This window comes from Orbicella franksi, chromosome 5 (genome assembly GCF_964199315.1).
Source record: "Orbicella franksi chromosome 5, jaOrbFran1.1, whole genome shotgun sequence".
Classification (NCBI taxonomy): domain Eukaryota; kingdom Metazoa; phylum Cnidaria; class Anthozoa; order Scleractinia; family Merulinidae; genus Orbicella; species Orbicella franksi.
Genome location: NC_138149.1, coordinates 6328996 through 6349028, shown reverse-complemented (window position 1 = coordinate 6349028; position 20033 = coordinate 6328996). Strand labels below are relative to the sequence as shown.

The 20033-nt window shown below is 41.3% G+C and overlaps 1 protein-coding gene across 1 annotated transcript in view; it reads right to left on the bottom strand.

Moving 5' to 3' along the window:
* Positions 1 to 20033, bottom strand: part of LOC145487264 (uncharacterized) — a 41538-nt gene that overhangs the window by 14365 nt on the left and 7140 nt on the right. Inside the window, exons 3-25 of the mRNA XM_081466005.1 lie at positions 18420 to 18517; positions 18277 to 18333; positions 16682 to 17122; positions 16016 to 16168; positions 15499 to 15591; positions 14992 to 15087; positions 14483 to 14578; positions 13528 to 13701; positions 12643 to 12684; positions 11802 to 12028; positions 10871 to 11254; positions 10243 to 10456; positions 9440 to 9674; positions 8606 to 8652; positions 7560 to 7832; positions 6160 to 6678; positions 5661 to 5904; positions 5252 to 5298; positions 4746 to 4971; positions 3428 to 3870; positions 2159 to 2397; positions 1165 to 1321; positions 339 to 588 (exon numbers count right to left, since the gene is read on the bottom strand). Of these exons, the coding sequence (XP_081322131.1) occupies positions 339 to 588; positions 1165 to 1321; positions 2159 to 2397; positions 3428 to 3870; positions 4746 to 4971; positions 5252 to 5298; positions 5661 to 5904; positions 6160 to 6678; positions 7560 to 7832; positions 8606 to 8652; positions 9440 to 9674; positions 10243 to 10456; positions 10871 to 11254; positions 11802 to 12028; positions 12643 to 12684; positions 13528 to 13701; positions 14483 to 14578; positions 14992 to 15087; positions 15499 to 15591; positions 16016 to 16168; positions 16682 to 17122; positions 18277 to 18333; positions 18420 to 18517 (4755 nt within the window). The remainder of the gene's footprint in view (positions 1 to 338; positions 589 to 1164; positions 1322 to 2158; positions 2398 to 3427; positions 3871 to 4745; positions 4972 to 5251; positions 5299 to 5660; positions 5905 to 6159; positions 6679 to 7559; positions 7833 to 8605; positions 8653 to 9439; positions 9675 to 10242; positions 10457 to 10870; positions 11255 to 11801; positions 12029 to 12642; positions 12685 to 13527; positions 13702 to 14482; positions 14579 to 14991; positions 15088 to 15498; positions 15592 to 16015; positions 16169 to 16681; positions 17123 to 18276; positions 18334 to 18419; positions 18518 to 20033) is intronic.

Here is a 20033-nt window from a genome sequence, read left to right as displayed (position 1 = left end):
CTAAGATGGAAAAATAGCAAAGGGATAGTAATATACCATAAAGGAGCAAGGATGGTGAAGGAGGGAGAAGACTGACACCGATTACAAACGACGAACTTTAAAAATTAAGTTTTCAAGGTGCGTAAACCGTAACCTGGCTAATGTTTTTTTGTGTGAAAAGGAACTTTGATGAAACACCACACGAAATGTGTGATACTCAGATTGCCACTTATTACAACGTTGCCACTTATATTGCACTGAATTTCTCTTCTGAGTTATGTACAGGTTTTAAGTAAATTTATAATTTGAAAAATAGATGATAATTAAATACTCTTAGCTTTCCAAAAATGCATGCTCACCATCTTTGACAGTCCTTCACAATAACTGATCCAGGCTTGTAGTCGACCCCTCCCACCTGACAAGGACAGCTCCCGGGCTCAATGCATTTCCCGTCATGCAGTACTGTGCCGTTTGGACAAGAACATCCCTCAAATCGCACGGGGCAACGAGATGGAGTGAAGTCACAAAGGTTTTCACACGTTTTGGGGCAGGCTGTTCCGCAGGCGGTGTACTCAAAGCAATTTTTTCCCTCGCGTGGACACTGAATGGCTGTATAAGGAAATGAAACAAAGACATGTCAAAAGAATCAAAAGCTCAGACCCTACTATTCTTCAAAACATGGATGACATTGTTCACCGTATAAATATTAGCAGGCAGATTCCCTGGTGATTTGTCTTGTAGGTGGGGTTCTTCTAAAACAAAACCGGTGTCTGACATAGAACGTAGAATGTGGGATTTATCGTCCTCTGATTCACGGAAGCACGTCATTGGCAATGTATTCCCCTAAGACGCCTGAATTAGAAAGCGTTTAACCTTATTATTTTCTATGGTTGGAAGGAAACAAGTCTCTAATCAGTTTAGAATTATGCTCTGTAAATAACGCCTTCTATAATTTGGCTCTGCTTTGTGAATTTTAAAAATAAACATGCTTTAGAAATCCTCAACCATAAAATGTAACATTTCCTTTTAAAAAAAACCTATAAGAGTGATCGTGAACCGCAAAACCATAGAATCTGGATCGACGAATAAGGAGTCTTTATTGACTTGGCTATATAGTTCGTTCCCTTCCAGCTGGGCATTAGGGCGGAAGAACTTCTAATTTAGTTAAAACTTAAAAACACTCACGGCAAAGTTCCTGTGTCCTCCACTTGATTGGCACCCCATGCTTACAGCACTCGTGACCATACGAAGCAATAGCTGTACACAGACACTCGCAATCACCACCGCTGTCACACGCGCAGGCATCGCGGTAGCATGCATCGTACCAGGGATCTGGGTCTACCTGAGGGTCGGACATAAAATAAGGATCAGCTCAGGCAAATACAACCTCTGCAATTATTTGAAAAAGTATTAATCAATTGAATAAATTCTGGTCGTTATTATCACTCAATCATAGGGAGCGTGAGCACTTTGAAAGTTGCAGATCACGCCAGATTTTTTGGTATTACGAAATTAGGACAAATCAGATGCCATTGACGTCTGTACGAAAACAATAATTATGATGAAATGCGTGTTCAGGCGCACGCTATGTGATAATCTTTTCCATTATTATTTGGAAAGATCCCTTTACATGGGTAGAGTCCGTTTCAATGCTGAGTATCGGAATGAACGGGTGGCTTCTCCATGGCTACGTGTAACTAAGGTGTATGCAGCCTTAATCGCAAAGTTTTACTGGTCTAGCAAAATTGAATTCATATGTGTCTCTAAATGACTATTCTTAGTCTGTGTTTTTTCCGTCCACGAGCAAGACTCCATCACAGACACTTAATGAAACTCTATGAGTTCGTCATCAGCAGGATTTGTTGGAGTCAAATCTAAGATTTCTTTCTAACGGCGGTACGAGAGGTCTGCACTAAGCAAGGTTTAGTTGAACTTGGGTTGGTCTACAAATAGTCCAGACTCTAAACTCCCTTTTCCGTCCGTCTTGAGTTCCCGGGAGGGTAAGGGAATAGACTAGTTTACCAAAGATGTCATGTCAAGCCTCGGACTTAGTTGATTATAGTCTGAACATAAACACAAACCGCAATGAATCACGTTCAGATATCTCCACAGAGAAGCAGACAAACATCGATCTCCATTTAGCAACCACGATTCTGTTCTATAAAACGTTGCCACTAACCACTTCATGACAAGGTTTAAACACATCTCTCCGAATGACGCTGCACATCTTGTGAGCCCACGGTGCACGGTGCTTGTTCGTCACGCAAGGATTCTTGGGAACGACTGCATCCGGGCATGATGACTCGACTTTCCAGCTGTCGCCGAAGTCATTGGCTAAGGTCTCTGGTAACATTTGTGGAGTCATGAAATCGTCGTTCCTGTCATCATTAAAGTTTCCACACAAACCGCAGGTTTGTCCTGATAAAGAACACCTTGTATGTTTTTACGATATCTGCAGAGATTTTCGCGCACTCATTGGTTAATTTTCATTGTCAATAAGCGGACAGACACATGAATTTACAATTTATGCGATGCGTCAACGAGCGAGAGGGGACAATTTGACAATTTGTTATTGTAAAAAAAACAAATTGGCATCCGTTTTTCATGCGTCTGTCCTGTTATTGACGATGAATTTTCTCATAACATTGTCAACGTGGTCAGCCTTAGCTGGTTTTCATGCGGTTCTTCTATCCTGGTCGAATTGGAATTTGGAGTGTAGGAGGGAAAACCGGGGAACCTGGAAAAAAACCCTCGGACTAAGGCAACAACCAACAACTACCTCAAACCACACATGACACCAGGCTGGAATCGAACCCGGGCCCCCTTGGTGGGAGGCGAGCGCTCTCGCCACTGCGCCCCCGGGGGGGGGGGACTCCCTTGTATGGGCTATATAGGTATGTGCGGCCCCAAAGGGTATGGTTTTTCAGCTGTTTTGGTCATAAATAGGGTATCGATTTTAGCTGATTTTGGCCATTTTGGTCATAAATAGGTTATGGTTTTTGCACTCTAGCCTTGATATGGGTATGTTTTTTAAAAAAAAGCCACTTTTTCGTCATTATCGAAAAGAAAATCAACAAAAGCCCTTCACAAATTATGTTTACGGTGATTTAACATTGGTCTGAACTAGGGAACTAACTATAACGCAGGTCTGAAACAGGGTTTTGATTTTAGGGTTAGGTCATAAATAGGGTTTCGAATTTTTTGCCAGGTCATAAATAGGGTAGGGGATATCGCAGATTTTGGTCATAAATAGGGTAAGGGTTTTGGGAAGCAGGCCGCACACCCAGCCCGATTTTTCTGGGAGTACCCCCCTCCCCCCGGGACTACGCCATACTTGCTCCCCATAAAACCATCATAACGTAAAGCAAGGTTTTCAAGTTGCAGTTAGTTAGTTTACTTGCCTATTTCCCCACTTACAGAACAGAAAATTTCGACCTTTACCACTGACCTTTGAACTTTGGATCTAGAGTGATGTACAGCCTTGTTCCTCTGTCCCACGTGACTGTCAAGCCAAGGTCAGTCTCTAAGACAATGAAGAAATGGCGCTCGCTGATTTGGAACCGCACTGTGATACTGGAGCCTGAAGCGCCGGGCAGCGGTGACACGAAAGGTGCTTTCTCTCGTTCTAAAACAATCAATGTGTTATTGATGGTAATGGTAACTTTTTTGGTGCATGTTAAGCCGCTGCTCCCACAAGGCATGTTCTGGGCCTGTATTTGGAAGGTGCCAGTCGACGTGGCATTGCAGGAGTCCTGCGCAAGGAGATACTCACAGGCTCCACTGAAAGTGAACCTTCTGCCGTCAAAGGTGATGTAATTAAGTTCGCCGTATACTGAGCATGTCCCGGGGCAGACGAGATTGGTACACGACCATTGAGTGCCTTGGCAAGAACTAAAAAGATATCGAAAGAACATTACTTTCTTCAAAACCCGGCTTTATCCATGAGGTTAAACCCATATAGCCGCATCCCGTTTCCATAAAAATCTACAGTATAAATTCTCCTTCCCAGTCTCGATAAATCTCGCGTTAGGAGTTCTAGTTCCAAACATGGCGTTAGCTGGGGGGATTTTACCATGAATCAACGATAAAATAAACTCTAAAGACTTGCTGTCAAAGTGATTTTTTCTTGTCTTAATGCATTTGTGGTATCACTGGTTTGGAAGATTTATTTAAAAATCGCCATATTTTGCCATGGCGTTTGATTATACCCTCTTTTTATATGGCTGATTGGTTGATTGATGGTTGATTGATGTCTAGAACTTGTAAAGATATAGACCCTATTCATAAATGGCTGCCAATTTAAAATCTTTTGTACGCATTTAAATTAGCCCAATTAACCTCGTTTGAGAGTAAAATTCTTTTGGATTATCAACTCAAAAACGAGGTTAGTTGGGCTAATTGTAATACTTACAAAAGAATTTTTTATTGGCAGCCATTTATGAATAGGATCTATAACGCGCGCTTTTATTGGCTGATAGTCCTGGCCGGAATTTCCCGTAATGCCAATGGGCATTGCGAGAAATGTCTTTGCGCGGCTAACTAGCCAAATCGGTAAATGAAATGCTAACGAGAGCTACATAATAAACTTCTTTATAACTTTCGCTTCCTCCGGACACTTCTAGAATAGTGCCTTGCGTCTATCTGGTATGTCGCCCTCACTTCCTACAACTAACCTTGGTTGAAATTCTCCGCTCGGATAATAAGCGGTAAGTATTGTGAACGATGCGCTTACTTGCTATAAGGCTTTGTTACCTTTTTAAACATACCAAGTATTACAGTCCACTTTAATCTGTTTTCCCGGCCTGTAGCTGTGGCCTCCATGATGGCAAAGGCACTGGGACGAGTTTACACACCGCTGGCCATGTAGTACCATACCCTCAGGGCAGACACAACCTTCCCGGCACTTTGTTTCGAGGCAGGGCAGGTGGAAATTGTCACAGGTCTTAGCACATTGCGCGCCACAGCTTACCCACTTTTGACCCAAAGGACAAACTGCGAAAAAAATATACGAACTGCATGTGCCTTTCTTGAACACATCAGTTGAACGTTGACTTTAATTGATACTTTGGGGAAAATAATGTTTACACGTTTGCCGACACATAGGAAACCGTAGTGCGCGAGACAAGCTTGAAAGACGTCGATGTACGCAATTGAATCGTTTATTTAAACATCTTTTTGACCGTATTTAACAGTGACAGCAAATTATTTGTTATTAAAATATTTTGTATGGATGGGCAGCTTGTACGTCCATAGCAGACGGAAAATAACTCACCTTGGCATGTTCTGTTGGCACACACAAAATTTCCATCCTTGCATAAACTGGAGAGATAAAAGTCGGAAGTTTTCATTCTGGATAGGCGTTATTTGTGATGTCGCAATCTTATAGAAACCTTCTGCCGTTTTCGCTATTAGCACTCCTGTATTAGTACAGCAAGGTTTGCAATGAAAAACTGGTATCTTCCCTAAACGAGTACACGCGGTAAATCGCTCATTCTCTTGTCATACTTAGCTTGACTGTTATGACTCTTTGTACAAAGCGTGCAATTTAACTCACCGAAGTCAGTTTTAAATTAGGGCATACTGGTTCGCAAGGGCCTATGTTATCTTGTGAAACATTGATCAATGTTCAATGTTAGAAAATTTTCGCGCGAACGTACTTAAAGGATCAAAACAGCTCTCACCATTCATTGCAGTTAGTTGGTTTAATTACTGTCCCAGGATTATAGGCACGTCCATCATGGTAACAGGGACATTGGAAGAGGGTCACACATTGGTTATCTTCCCTGAGGACCTTGCCTTTCGGACAATTGCAGCCCTCAGCACATTTCTCCTGACAAGGGAGGTCCATGGAGATTTCGCGGCACGTCCGTTGACACGAAGAGCCGCAGACCTGGTACACCTGTCCCTGAATGGAACAAACTGCACCTGAAAATAACCAAAAGATTATTTTTTCGTCTCATCGATTATACAAGTCTACTACGAATGCGTATTACGTGTCTTTCTTACCACAAAGATGAACAAGCGCCTTCAATAGGTACAATGTTTAACGTATATTGTAATATGCCATTTATAAGCCCTTGGCTTAGACAACTTTCTAAGGGGCTTTTGGATACGCCTTTTTTTTATAAACGAAAAGGAGAATGAAAGATAAAAAACCGTTTGCCGGGGCGAAATACTCACTACACTCCGGCATGACGTTGGAATTCATCCATTCGATAACGATCCCCTGTCTAGCACAGTCATGTACGTAAGCAGCAATGGCACTACACAGGCATTGGGTTCCTTGCTGACACCCGCACACGTCAAACATACAACTGGCGATATACCCATCAGCAGGGTCCACAGTGTGGTGACATTTGGTGAACGGAGCGTGCAGGAGTCTGTTACACAGCTTCTCCGCGGTGGCCTTTCGTTGAATCTGCATCTCGCAAGGATGCTTTGATGCCTGCGTATCATTACAAGCAGGATTCACCTTCCAGGAATTTCCAAAAGCTGTAACGCTCGTTTCCACGACGTTTTCTTTGGTCGTCAAATCATCATTTTGGTTGTTGTTGAAAGTTCCGCATAAGCCGCAAGTCATGCCACGAAAACGAGGTTGTACCATGACGTAAGCGCGCGAGATACCATCCCACTTGACATGTAAGCCAACAGGACTGTGTACTGACGTCATTGATGACGACAGGTGCCTGATGATGTAACCTACAAAGATTAAACAACAGCTTTGAAAAGGTAAATTCAGGAATTTTAATGTATAGAAGAACGAGAAAAGCTGGGAAAGAGAAGCCTGAGGAGTGTTTTGCAGGTCAGTGTTCGTCGTAGAGTTCTTACAAAAAAATCATGTCTGGATACAAGGAAACATCATTCCTAATTTACGTTATGAAATAAGCGTTTCAGATAGAAATTTCTGTGCTTTCATGGAGTTTCAGTGAATTAACGGCTCTCCCCAATAACGGTGTGTACAGGGACTTTTCATAAAAATAATTTATCTATAAGTGCCCCTAGAATTTATTCATAAAGTTGCTTTTCGTCTTATAAAGCTTTTTCACTCACGTAGCCAGCAGCCATGCAAAATTATTTTAAATAAAGAAAGTGTGTCTGTTAGAGACAGTTTGCCTTACCGTGCCCCTCTGTACCCCCCCCCCCCCCTGGGCGGGTCACGTGATTTCTGCGACCATGTGCTCTTAGCAGTTTGATGTGCGTTGTTTGTGTGTAGGCGGAAAGTTTGCTTTTACCTTCGCCTTTTACTTTCTCGATGTTGACATCTTGATTAGGCCTGAAGATGCCCAAAAATATGTAAGTGGTCGCTTATTTGTATTGTTTTTTTTGTAATTCAATATTTGTTCGAGTCGCGAGCTTTACATTTGTAACTTTCAGCTGTACCGAACCGACGGAAGGACGAGTAACAGAATAAACATCTTCAGTGTACAATTTGTTTGTGGATTTCTTCAACAGTTTCCATAAGAAAGAGTTCAACTTCCACAGGATTACTTTGGGACACTAATGTAACGCGACTGCCGTGACTGACGTGGAAACACTCTGTATGTTTTGCCTGACTCTTTGCTAAACGACAGTTTACTTACTCTCTGCAACTCTGGGGAAATTTGCCACTTGAATGCCGTCAATAAGAACTGTCCCTCCTCCCCTGAGTGTGATAGTTGTGCCATTGAGATGTACGTACACGTTTTTGGTGCAAGACACTGTACCATCTGAGCCACATTGCACGTTATCGACCAGGACCGTGAAGGAGTTATTGACGCAGTCCTTAGCTAAAATGTATTGACATTTTCCCATGAAGGAAAACTGAAGCCCGTCAAATGTTCTGTAGTGCGGATCACCGCTAGCGGAACAGACTCCTAAAGAACGGTATAGCCTGGTTAGTCAGTAGAAAATGGTTATTTCTCTTGAAATGTTTAAGCAAGCAACCCCGGACGATGATCCTGCTGGTAAACGTTGGATCAATAGTGATCTAATCGACTTACCATAGAAAATGAAGACTATAAAAGCAAACACCGATCAACCTACGTTCTATTGGTCTCTGCTTTCATATCATGATTCCTTATTTCTCATGGCCATAGGTGACATTTTCACACTGTGACAAAACTCTTGCAAATATGCATGAAAATGCACCGTATGCAACGTGTGGTGTAGATATGAGAAAGATGTTTATCTTTCCGTGTCATAAGCATCAAGGAAAAATTCCCAGGTCTGCCAAAACCATTCCAACCCAAGAGCTTCCGCACACCGCTCAGGAACTCTTCAACTGAGCAACAGAGGACCCTTGGGACTAGGGCGGTGTAATTAGGTACAGCTTCCAGGGGTCTCCTGTGGTTGAGTGAGTGGTGGAGGTCTCGACCGCTGTACAGAAGTTTAATGGGCATATCCTGATTCTATAATTTATTTTTCATCTCCTATTTGTAAGACAAATTTATTCTTTTGAGTTGGAAGTTTGGGGGCTAAAATAGAAACTTCAACGGGCTAAAACAAATTGATATCACCTTTTCGGTACTTGTACAGTGATTAATCAAACACGAGAAAAGTCACAACAACTGCACTTACATTCGCTACCTTCATCCAAATACTTTCTATTGTAATTGCAATTAATTTCTACAAGTTTGACAATGCTTACCTGGACATTGTAGGGTTGTACATACCCACCGACCATTAGCACATGTACTTAGAAGCAAAGTAGAAAAATTCATTAATTAGTTTTACTTTTTCAGCTCAGTTTACATTTCTTTGTGACTTAGTTTGGTAATACAAAAGAGATGGCTGGCAAGAGAGTAAATCCCCCAAATCTTCTTCCCAGGGTAATCCGTCTCCAGCTCAAATTATTTCTAGACATCGCACGTTGCATGGAGGAGTAAAAAGCAGTTAAGCCGCTTGGACTGTCAATGTGAGCAAAATCCTCTTCACAGGACTGGCTATGTTAGACCCTCCTGGGATTTCCGAAACAGGAAATGATCTAAAAATAACTTGAGAAGGATAACCTTAGGAATAAGGTCTGTATGAGGGATTGGCTGTCTTACCCTTCATCCTCTCTTGAATGATTCTTTTTTTGAATAGAAAAGAAAAAAGTCTGCTAACTTCCATGATTGTCACTTTTCTAAGAGTAGATTGTTTATGTTTTATTTTGTTCTATTTTATTCATTGTATTTTTATTTGCCATTAGAAAAGATTGACTGCCGGAATTGGTCTGAGCAGAAGTGATCGTCTCCTCCGTTTAGGAGCCTACTCTCACTTCCTTAAGTTCACGTACGCAAAGACACGAGAAGAAAGTTACAGGGAATGCTTGCGGTCGATTTTTTCCTGCTGTTGTCGTTTCTGTATTTGTTGTTGCTGTCGTAGTTGTTGTCTGGAAAATTACTGGTTAGCTATGATTTACAGCGCAAAATTCCTTTCTACATCAATTGTTTTCGTTGTAAGTATCTCTTTTTACCGTAGTTTTTGCAAAATTACTAACCAGTTGTTGCAGTCTCGTTTGATAACTGAGTTTGGCGCGTAATGTTTCTTGTTGTGAAGACAAGGACACAGCTCTACAGGCACACACCGCTGACCATCATACACTGTGCCGTTACCACAGCGACAGCCGTCAAGACACCGCTGAGGGCAAACATAATTTCTCTTCTTTATTTGACATGTTGGAGGGCAAGACGATCCACATTCAGTGTACTCCAAAGTTTTTGGGCACGTGACAGCTGCATGAATAAAGCGGTATTTTAGGTTAGTTGCATGGGTACTCTAGAGGATCATAAATTTTCTATATCTTTTCACATGTGAGTTTTAGCTAAGAACGGGCTTTGACGATGTATACGATATTCACTATTGTCGTCTCCACGTAATATTCTCACAACCTATTGCAGAGACCCTTTTACAACCAAACTTACGAACTTTACGTGATAATCAAAGGCCCAGTATAGGTTTAATTTAACCAAAACAATTCGCTTCGTACGGTTCAAATTAGCTGCAAAAGTCCATATAGAAGATGAAAACTTAAACAAAGCGAAAAAAACACAAAAGTATAAAGGTAGGTCTCATCTAGAAACCTGTTAAGGTATTGTTATTACGCTTAAACGTGTTCTTCGCAGAGGTTTGTTAATTGGCTTTCTCCTGATACCCCAGTAATGAACTGACCACAAAAGGGACTTGTGTAATCATGAGTAACTTTATAATTTCAGTTCTTTGTCACTGATTTCTAGTTTTTTACTTAATCTTACTAAATTTACATGTTTAGCTGGCGTGCATGCAGAATCAAGAAGTACTTACGACAAATATCTCTTGTCCTCCATTGAATTGGCGCTTTATTTCGTGCGCATGCTCGTGAGTATTGGGTAAATGCAGAACATGCGCAGTCGAAGCGGTCAGTCAAGTTGCACTTGCAGAGTTCTTCTTCGCACATCTTGATGAACGGCGCAGGGTCAAGGATCACGTGACAAAGAAAGAACGTCGAGTTGCGCATATAGGAACAGATGCTTTGTATCTGAAGAGACAACGAAATCACAGTCTTGCGTAATTTATTGCAAAACATTAACATGTATACAAAATGTAAAGGTCTTTTAATTAGATTGATTGGTTTGAATCTAGAGTAAATTCGTAACTTTTTCCTTATCCAGAAGAACAGGCATTGTTTTGGGGGTAATTTAGACAAATAACAGATTTCCAATGTGTACGTGTGAATTTTTTTTCTGTACTTTGCCCTCGTTTCTCTATACCTGCGTGAATCCCCAATACATTTTGAAATTGTGTTTTCTTTCTTTTATTAATAATGGGTTATAAAATAGGGGCACCTTACATACTGCGTAAAAACGTCCAGTGATGACACTAACTTATTGTTGAACTCCCGCATGTGCTCGTTACCAAACTGTGTGACTTTACAATGTTTCGTGACAGTTACCTGCGTCATATTGCCTTGCGTTACCAAACTGCAAGGACTCTTGGTCTCTTCATCGCGGACGTTTGGACAGAAGTCGTTAACGTCTGTCATACGCCAACTGTTACCAAATTTAGCGATAGAGGAAACCTGTTGACCACCATACGTCATGACGTCATCATCCGGGAACCCATTGTAGTTGCCGCATAAGCCACAGGTTCTGTTCCTGTGATTGGCTGAGACATGTACGTACACTGCGTCAATCCCGTCCCATAACACACTTATTCCATTGTAGCCATACGTGATAACATAGTTGGAGACTTGCTCGATGACAACGTTGTTTACGACATGAGGAAGTGACACGTTTTTGTCACCCACCGTCACCTGATCTTGTTCTCCTAGATGGATCTATGAAATGGGGGGCTTAGAACTCAGACAATTTAATTCAAGCCTCTTTATTAAAGGCCACTTGGCTCGTATGCAGACTTAATCTTTACCTTAAAGGTTGAGTCTTCTTACGAGCCAAGTGGCTCATCAGGCCGGTGCTTATCCCGGTTTCAGTAGCATGAAGCGACCAGGTGAGTATTTCTACTTCCCTCAGCATGCTAGTCCATCGCGGGGTTACCCTCAGCATTAGGTTCGCCGGTACCCATTTATACACCTGGGTTGAGGCACTGTGAGAATATTAAAGTGTCTTGCCCAAGAACACAACACAATGTCGTCGGCCAGGACTCGAACCCGGACCGCTCGATCCGGAGTCGAGCTCAATAACCATGAGGCCACCGCGCCTCCCCTTACCTTTACCTTACTACTGTTTTTTTTTTTCTTTTTCGTTACGGTTTACATATTGCTGCCTATATAGAGTTGCGACAGAAATCTAAAAACATTTATGGCTTCTGGCTAATATTTTACGTTGCATGATTTTCGATTAATCATCTACACGAAATGAATTTACCTTGATGTCCAGTCCTCCCAGGTATAAATTGACCGCGCGACGACAATTTTTAAGATCGCTACACAAAGGATCAGTGAACACGTGAACAGAGAACAAGTCATCCCGGCAATCGTGTATCAGTTTGTACGTACAGCGGCCTGGGAAGTAGAGGTAGCGGCCATCGAAGGTTTTGACATGTGATCGCCACGTGAAACACAGTTCTGGCTCGTTCATGGCACCACGAGGAACTAGAAGGTTAGAGAAAAGAGATAAGATAATTTTATTTTGATTCATTCTTCTTTTTAAAATGATGCAAAAAGACGAGTTACAATAGCGAGACACTGAAGGTTTCCGTCAAATCTCTTCAATACGGTTTGCGACTTATCAACATTCTTATCTAGGCTTTTGGTTTTGTTTTTCGATGAAGCCTATGGGCGCGAGAAATGAGTACGTAGGCTCAAGGATCTTGTGACCAACGCCATTCTGCTTGCGGTATTGTTCTTTTGTGACTGAGTAAGAACTAAAATCTTATAGACAAGAGTCTGTTTTCGGCAAACATCGTTTGCACGGCAGTTTTTCTTCATTTATACAGGAACTATCAGAAAATGAATCTTGCACACCAGAAGATTTGGTTTCAAATAAGTCAAAAACAACTGCTGTGTTAAAGAGCGATTGAAACGTCTCAGGTGTTACGTAACAGGTGGCTCATGCCTACATTTTTTCTCATTTCTGATTCAACTGAGCAATATTTCCAACGTTCATGGTGTTACAGGTTTTCACTGTAAATACATTGCTTTCAGTCCAAGGTTTTTCTTCCTACCGTACAACGTGCGTATAACATTTAGATAAGCTTAATACTTACGAGCAGTGGACAGAATTGTTCTTGCCTCAATTGTTACGATATCTGCAAAAACAAATATGACATTGGGACTTCTTAGTGGGACTTCTTAGTGATCATTAAGATGATATTTGAGAAATAGAAAACATGTTCCGTGTTTATATCGAGTTATAGAAACACGAGTGGAAGTTTGGGAGAACGAGAAATGCTGTGAGAACACGAGCCGAAGGCAAGTGTTACCACAGCATTTTTGAGTTCTCCCAAACTTTCACGAGTGTTTCTGTAACTCGATAGAAACTCGGAAACATGTTTTCTACTTTTTTTAGAGAACACCGCGACGAAAAAAGGAAAACAACTTGTTAACTTTTATTATCAAAATGTAAATTCTGTTTGCTCGCGCTATCATGACGTCAACAGCTCGTGCTAGTTCTGTGTTTCTATCGAGTTATAGAAACACGATTTTTAACCAATCAGCGCGCGTATTTTCAAAGGGCTGTTTTCTAATACACTATGGTAAACGTTTATGTGAACATTAAGATCGAAATGCTAGATGAACAAACGGCTTTTTCGGATTTGTAAATAGTGGCAGGAGAAACCTAATAAGTGGAAGCAATAACGACATCTAAGTTCGCCTATGAAGCAAATATGAACCATGCAACGAATGAATAATGCATGGCCGTGAAATCATTCTTACTGTGTACGGTACGTTCGTACAACTTATCTCCCAAAAAGCTTCAGTTTGAAATCTAAAAATGTCGTGATATCATTTCCATTTTTATTGGCAAAATTTTTTTGTTTAACTTTAACCTATGTTGAGCTGGATCAAAAATCGAAACGAATCGAGAAAGAAAAGTGATGCGTACGCAGAGAATAGAAGAATTACCTGAAAGTAAATTGTACAACACATACCCTGATCACATGGTACATTAGCTGGCCAATCACACTGATTGATGGTGTAGTTATACCTCAGGCCAGCTGGGCAGTCCATCTTATAAGTTAAACCATTAGAGCATGATATGAATCCATAGCAGTTGTGTGGATCTTTGTAGTTACCATCGAGTAAACCAGAACAGAAAGATATTGCTGCAAAACAGAGAAAATTCAGGAAAACATTCGTAATGCTGGTCCCAGTTGTTCAAAGGCTAGATAACGCTATCCACCGGGTAAATCACTATCTAGTGGATAGTGTCGAGTTAGTTTTGTCAACAACTGTCTGCTGGCAAGAGACTCATTTTCTCTTGCTGCTGGACAGAAATTTATCCACCCCATCAGCCTCGTACCAAGTCGCTATTTACGGATCAGATTGGATTGTTTCGAAGAGAAAGTGATCTGGATCGAGTGGAGCGCGCGGAGAGTTATAGAAACAACCTTTTCCATGTCACCACGCGCGTCTTAATCCACCCTAGTGTCCAATCTTCTCTTTCCCCAAAACACATAAACAGTGACTGGGTACGAGTCTGTCTCCGAATAGCGTTATCCGCACTTTGAACAAACAAGCGCGGATTTGCTGACAGTAAAACCAAAACGAACCACCATTTTAATTTCTCTAAATGTGCCACTAAAGTTCCTTTACAAGCCCGTATAAAAATTAATTTGAGTTCCCTGATCATTAACATACCTTTTTTCTTGTGACCCTTTCAAAGAGTAAATTGAATTCATAGATTTACGTGTTTAATCTAGCACCGTGGTTAGAATCACCAATTTTAAAGACGGATTGCGCACAAGTCTTTATAGGTCTTGATAGAATTTATACAAGGAGTATTGTGGTGAGCTAGAGAACTAACTACCCTCTCTTCTAAACTGAAATTTATGGGTACAGCTTTTGATTGGAATTTCTCTTAACACAACGGCGAAATTCACTGACCTGTTTCGCACGTGAGCCCAGAGTAACCAGGCCTGCACATACATGTGGCAGGCGCTGTACAGGTGCCACCGTTTTCACAGGGGCTAGAACACAGAGCTGAAGTAAACAAATTAACAGACAAAGCAAAATAAGTTTCAGGATTAAAACTTGGGCAAAAAACAATTTATACTTTTGTTTTTATTTTGTTAAGTTGGCAACCTCAGCTCCAGAGACCGCGATCCTTGTAGAAATTAAAGCACCAACCTCAGTAGCCCCTGGTCACTTCCAGTTTGAAAATCTGCGATTTACAGACTTACGCTTAAATCTGAGTGGCTGAGAATGAAGAAGGAGTACTGCGCGCCAGCCTTCTGAAACAATCGGAATCGCCCAGCGGCTGGTATGCTTTGTGACCGAAAGGGACGTGACGCGTTGATAGCACACACAAAATCGAAGCATCAAAGCCTCACAGAGGTAACAAAAGATCACGAAACGCAACGAAAATAAATGCAACGAAAACGAACATCGCTTACGTTTGCTGCATCTCTCTCCTGTCCACCCACTCGGACATGAGCACTGGTAGGGTTTTATACAAAGACCTCCATTCAAACAACTTGGAACACAAACAGCTTGAAATTAAAACAAAAAACAAAAAACAGACCAATTTGAGATATACTTGAAATGCATTACTCAGAGAAATCAAATGTGTTAACCATCAGGGATGAAAAATGGTTTTTGAGTAGTAAAGGGCGTGCCTCATGAGCTCTAAAATCGAAAACAATTTGCAAATATTTATTATCACATGAAAATTAGTTCAAGATAAATGAACGGTCACTGACGACTTTATTTACTGTTTAAATCCTTACAGGCCAGGCTTGATAAATGTATTCTCCCTTATCAAATTTATTCTGATCATTAGAATTCTTCTTGATGGGTTTCTTTATTCTCATCACCTGTCCCCTTGAAAATGTATTAAGCTTGTAAGGAGAGAAAAGATGTTGACCTCTCTTGTAAATGATGGATTAATGAGACCAACTAACCTTGTTCGCAAGCCTTCCCTGTGTAACCAGACGAGCAGAAACACAGGCCGTCCGAACACAAACCGTTATTTTGGCAAGATGGTGAACATGTCTCTATCATAAGCAAAGCACAGCAATTAGAAAACAACGTTAAAGATATTGAGTGAAAAAGCTCAAAGCGACGTAAAGTTGAAAAATTCTTTGTTCATACGAATAGCTGTTGCAAAAAATGCGACGAGAGATTATTTTAGACTAACCCAAAATTGAATTGATGATGCTCCACACGTTTTCAAATTTCGTACTCTGTAAAAAATTACTCAAGCAAATACAAAGAAATGAAAAACTTAAGTATTTTTGCGTGATTCCATTAGAGTTACTTCATGAGAAAGATGAAGTTTTCTGTCAGTTTCCCAGCTAGAAGTCGACCTTAAGACCTTCTGGTTTCCAGCCCAGATGCTCGCTCTATCACTGAGGTACAGGGAAACTCGTTAATCTTAGGAGGTTCGAGGTACATGGTACTTCATGTATGGACACTCACTTGTACACTTGGTTGCGTTCATTCCGTCAGCAACTGTACCATTAGGGCACGCCAAACAAGATGTCTGCCCATCGTATCGCTGATAAGTATCCTGTTTGCATCCAATACACTGCTCAGCATGTACGTCATGATACGAGCCAGCTGCACAAGGAACTATACACACAGAAGAAGACTTCAGGAACATTTCGCGAGACTTATATAACGCAATCTCGTGATTGTTCGACTGTTTCACTGTCTGTTGACGAGAGATCTAAAAAAGCTAAATTTAGCCCGCCATATAGCCCGCCACATCACAGATCCTCTGGATTAATTTTTACTTTTGTCAAACCTCTCCAAATCTCATGCTTTAATTTCATTGGTATTAAAATTGCCAACTTTTTATGTCGATTTTTGTTTCCTCTCGCTTTCCATTTCTATCAAGCCACGTGACTGAGCATGCTACATGGTATCCACAAAGAGCCTATTGGTTTTCAAACGAAGAATAGAATAGGTTTCCTTTGCGACTTCTGGACACGGCTCACATGTAGAGGCATAATTTAGATAGCAAATGCTGCAATAAACCCTTTATTAGGAAACGACAGACCTCAGTCCTTCTGTTCCTTGCCTCTGACCAGAAGAAAGAAAGGTTCTGGAGATGCGATTAACTTTACGCATGTAATCACTCACCACAGATTCCATTACTCTCCACCAGTCCGTCAGCGCAGCACAATCCCTTCATGTAATACGTCACGACGGCTTCAGTTGCGGGCTGTGCGCCGAATAGTTTTGGTGCATTACGTGCAGGTTGAGTTCTCAAATCCATGAAAGTTCCAGCTCCTTTGACGCACTTTATAGCACTGCTTGACAGAGATTTGGATGTGACTAGTTTTGGTACAAGATGAAATACTCCCATTATGTATGTCACGTTGATTCCACGTGTGACTTGCACGTCACGCAATTTTACCGTTACATCTCGACATAAGTAAAGCCCAGCTCTGGCCTTGCCGGCGATCTTCTTCATCACGCTAAGAGCCTGGTTTCGAGTTATGGTGACGTTGTTGACAGAAGTATATCCATACTCAATGGTAACGTTGATTTTCCAACACTTGTTCTCTTCTTCGATTGGAGCTTTTGAAGAAAATTACATTTCATTATAAAGGAATTAACAAACAATTTCAAAACGTGTGAGACGATGATTCCTTTAATTAATGTTTGATGTGGTGTGTAGAACCGTACATATTCTAAGAAGCGCGCAAGTACTTTGAATTTTATGGAAAGATGCTTTCCATCGAAAACCCATAATCACCCACTGACGTCACAACCTCCCATTAAGAAAAGTATACAAAGGTAAAGGCCATATCTCACAAGCCCACTAGCTTATCAGGCCGGCGCCAGGAGCCCATCACTAGGCGCTTGCAGTTCCCATACTAAGCCTATGTCACGGCATTTTTACAGACCGGTCTATTTTTAGGCTTCTTTTCCCGCGAATTAGGTCAATTCCGATCTACATGAGCGCGCATCGGGAATGAAAAAAATGGCAGCCTCAAGTGGACATGTAAATAAAATAAAATTATACCAATCAAATACGCTGATTCCCTCTCTATTTTTAAGTCCGTGCTTGTTATTGGTCACTGAGGTTCCTGTGGGGGTCTGAGTTCGCGGTAAATTCAAACTAAAAATATATCGGTCTGTGAAAACGCCGTGACTGGAATATGGGGTAGTTGCACGCTCCTAGTGATGGGCTCTTGCCGGCGCTTATCTCTGGTTTCAGAACCATGAAGAGACTAGGAGTATTTCTGCTCCTCCCTGAATGGGATGCTAGTTCATCACGGGGTTACCCCCAACATTGAATTCGTTAACACCCATTTACACACCTGGGTGAAGAGAGGCACTGTGAGAGTAAAGTGTCTTGCCCAGAAACACAACACAATTTCACCGGCCAAGGCTTGAATCCAGACCCCTCGATCTGGAGTCGAGTCGCACTACCCATGAGGCCACCGTGCCTCCCACAATCTCCAATTAAGCTTTGCGAATATAAACATGGTTGTGAGAGAGAAATTTGAATGTAAAAAATTAAAAAGGAAACAAAACGCCCACTAATATTCAAACCAGGAGAAGACGGTTATGGACTTCAATTCAAACCTCTAATAAGTACAGTTTTACACCAAAACGACTTAGTTATAATTCACAAAAAGACTGTTTTTCGTTGGGAATTCTTTTAAAAGTAAATGTGTAATTTGTTCGGTTTTTAGGAGAAGTTCCCTCCTCTATTGTAAACTTACTGGATGAGTTTGAACCGACAAGCTGCCTCTTCTCGTCGTTGGAATAGTCCTCATCGCCTACGAAAGAGAAAAAGAAAATGTAATAATTTAATCATTGGTTTCTTTCTCAGGACTTTTGCTATCACAAAAAATACTGAACATACGTTGATTGCAGTTGGTGCCTTTCCAGCCTTTACAACACCTCTGTACCCTCCTCAGTACTGTTTTGGTCACCTCACGAACCCCTGGCTCAAATACCAGTCTGAAAGTAATGACAGAAAGATCAAAACGGAAATTTTAAAAACTGGAACAAACGATGCAATAAACTCCTAGAAAGAACGCTAAACTGACTGATTTTAACGGCGAAACGTCGTTTCATCTTCAACTGATCGGGGGTTAGATAAAAGGATCCTTAAATCAATGACAAATGTCAGTTAAATTGTGTGTTGCTTGTAAAACTTACTTTCTTGAGGGATTTTCCTGGGGCGCGGAAGAGGAGGGAAGGGTAGACACAATTTGCCAGTCTGTGTATTCTCAATTTATAGTTTGAGAGGACTTCGACACTGTCCACAACTTTTATACCTGATCGTACATTTTTGATACGTTTCGGCGGGATATCAGGCGAGTTTGGTCGAGCTATGGTTCGTATTTTGGTGAGACGTAGTCGAACCAGAATACCCATGGCGAGACCAAACGAGCCTGATTTCCCGCTACATGTTTGCTACTTTCAAAATATTCTTTAAAACTTTATACCATTTAGTTCAACAATTAAAATTGTTGAACTTTATTGTCAGTTAATTATGCCTTTGTTATGACCTAGCTTGGCACAAGTCTCCTGAAGCTTAGTGGTTTGAGCCCCGTCTTGTCTGTCTGGGAGATCATGGGTACGACACTCGTAGGCGAATCAGAAGTTGGTCTTTCTCCTTTGCTCAAGTGATAAAACTGACTGATAGTTGAGACCCTGTTAGGTGTAAATTCCGACAAGCGACATGGCCTTGAAACGGCGACATGAGAGCTATGATTTGGCGACGAACGACAAACTACTCCAGCGAAATAGGGAAAGCGACACTAATGGCAAGATAGACCGACAACGAATTTCGGAACTGAGAATGCAGTGATTGTTTTAAACGTCTGAGTCGAAGTGAAGATGCATTTCCACAGTTTTAAATGTGTGTTCCTCTCTCATGCGCGATGTTGACGGGTCGTGAAACCCAGGTTTTCTTATATATGCTAAAACGTCCACGTCGAATAAATCGAGTCCGTCATTGCTGAGTATTTTTTCTCACTCTCAGCTGAGTGAGCAGTGCCCTAAAATGCCTAAAAACACGCTTAAGGAAAAAGGAAAGAGATCTTCGAAAGTCGGCTTTATATTTTTATCAGTGGGCCACCAGTAAAAGAGTATGAAGCTGTATTATCAATTAGGAAAAGAGAGACAGGGGAAAGCTACCAAGGTCTTCTCGTCTTAAGCAGAAGGTAAGGGTTACGCCAAATTCAAAGGAAGATTATAGATAACAGAGATTATCCGATTGAGGCCGTTGAGATTTTGAGTTAAAGAACGGTTGTTAAACATAAAAATGGTAAAAATAATCTTAGGTTCGAATGTACTTTAGGTCCAAATACTGACTGGAAAAAGGCTAAAAATAGCAATTCCAAGCGTCTAAATTTCAAAATTTCCCGGGGAGAGCATGCCCCCATATACCCTAGGAGGTTAGCAACTATAGCGCTCGAAAACATGCCCAAGCCCTTAGAAAGCATGCCCCCAATGCGCCCCCCCAGCA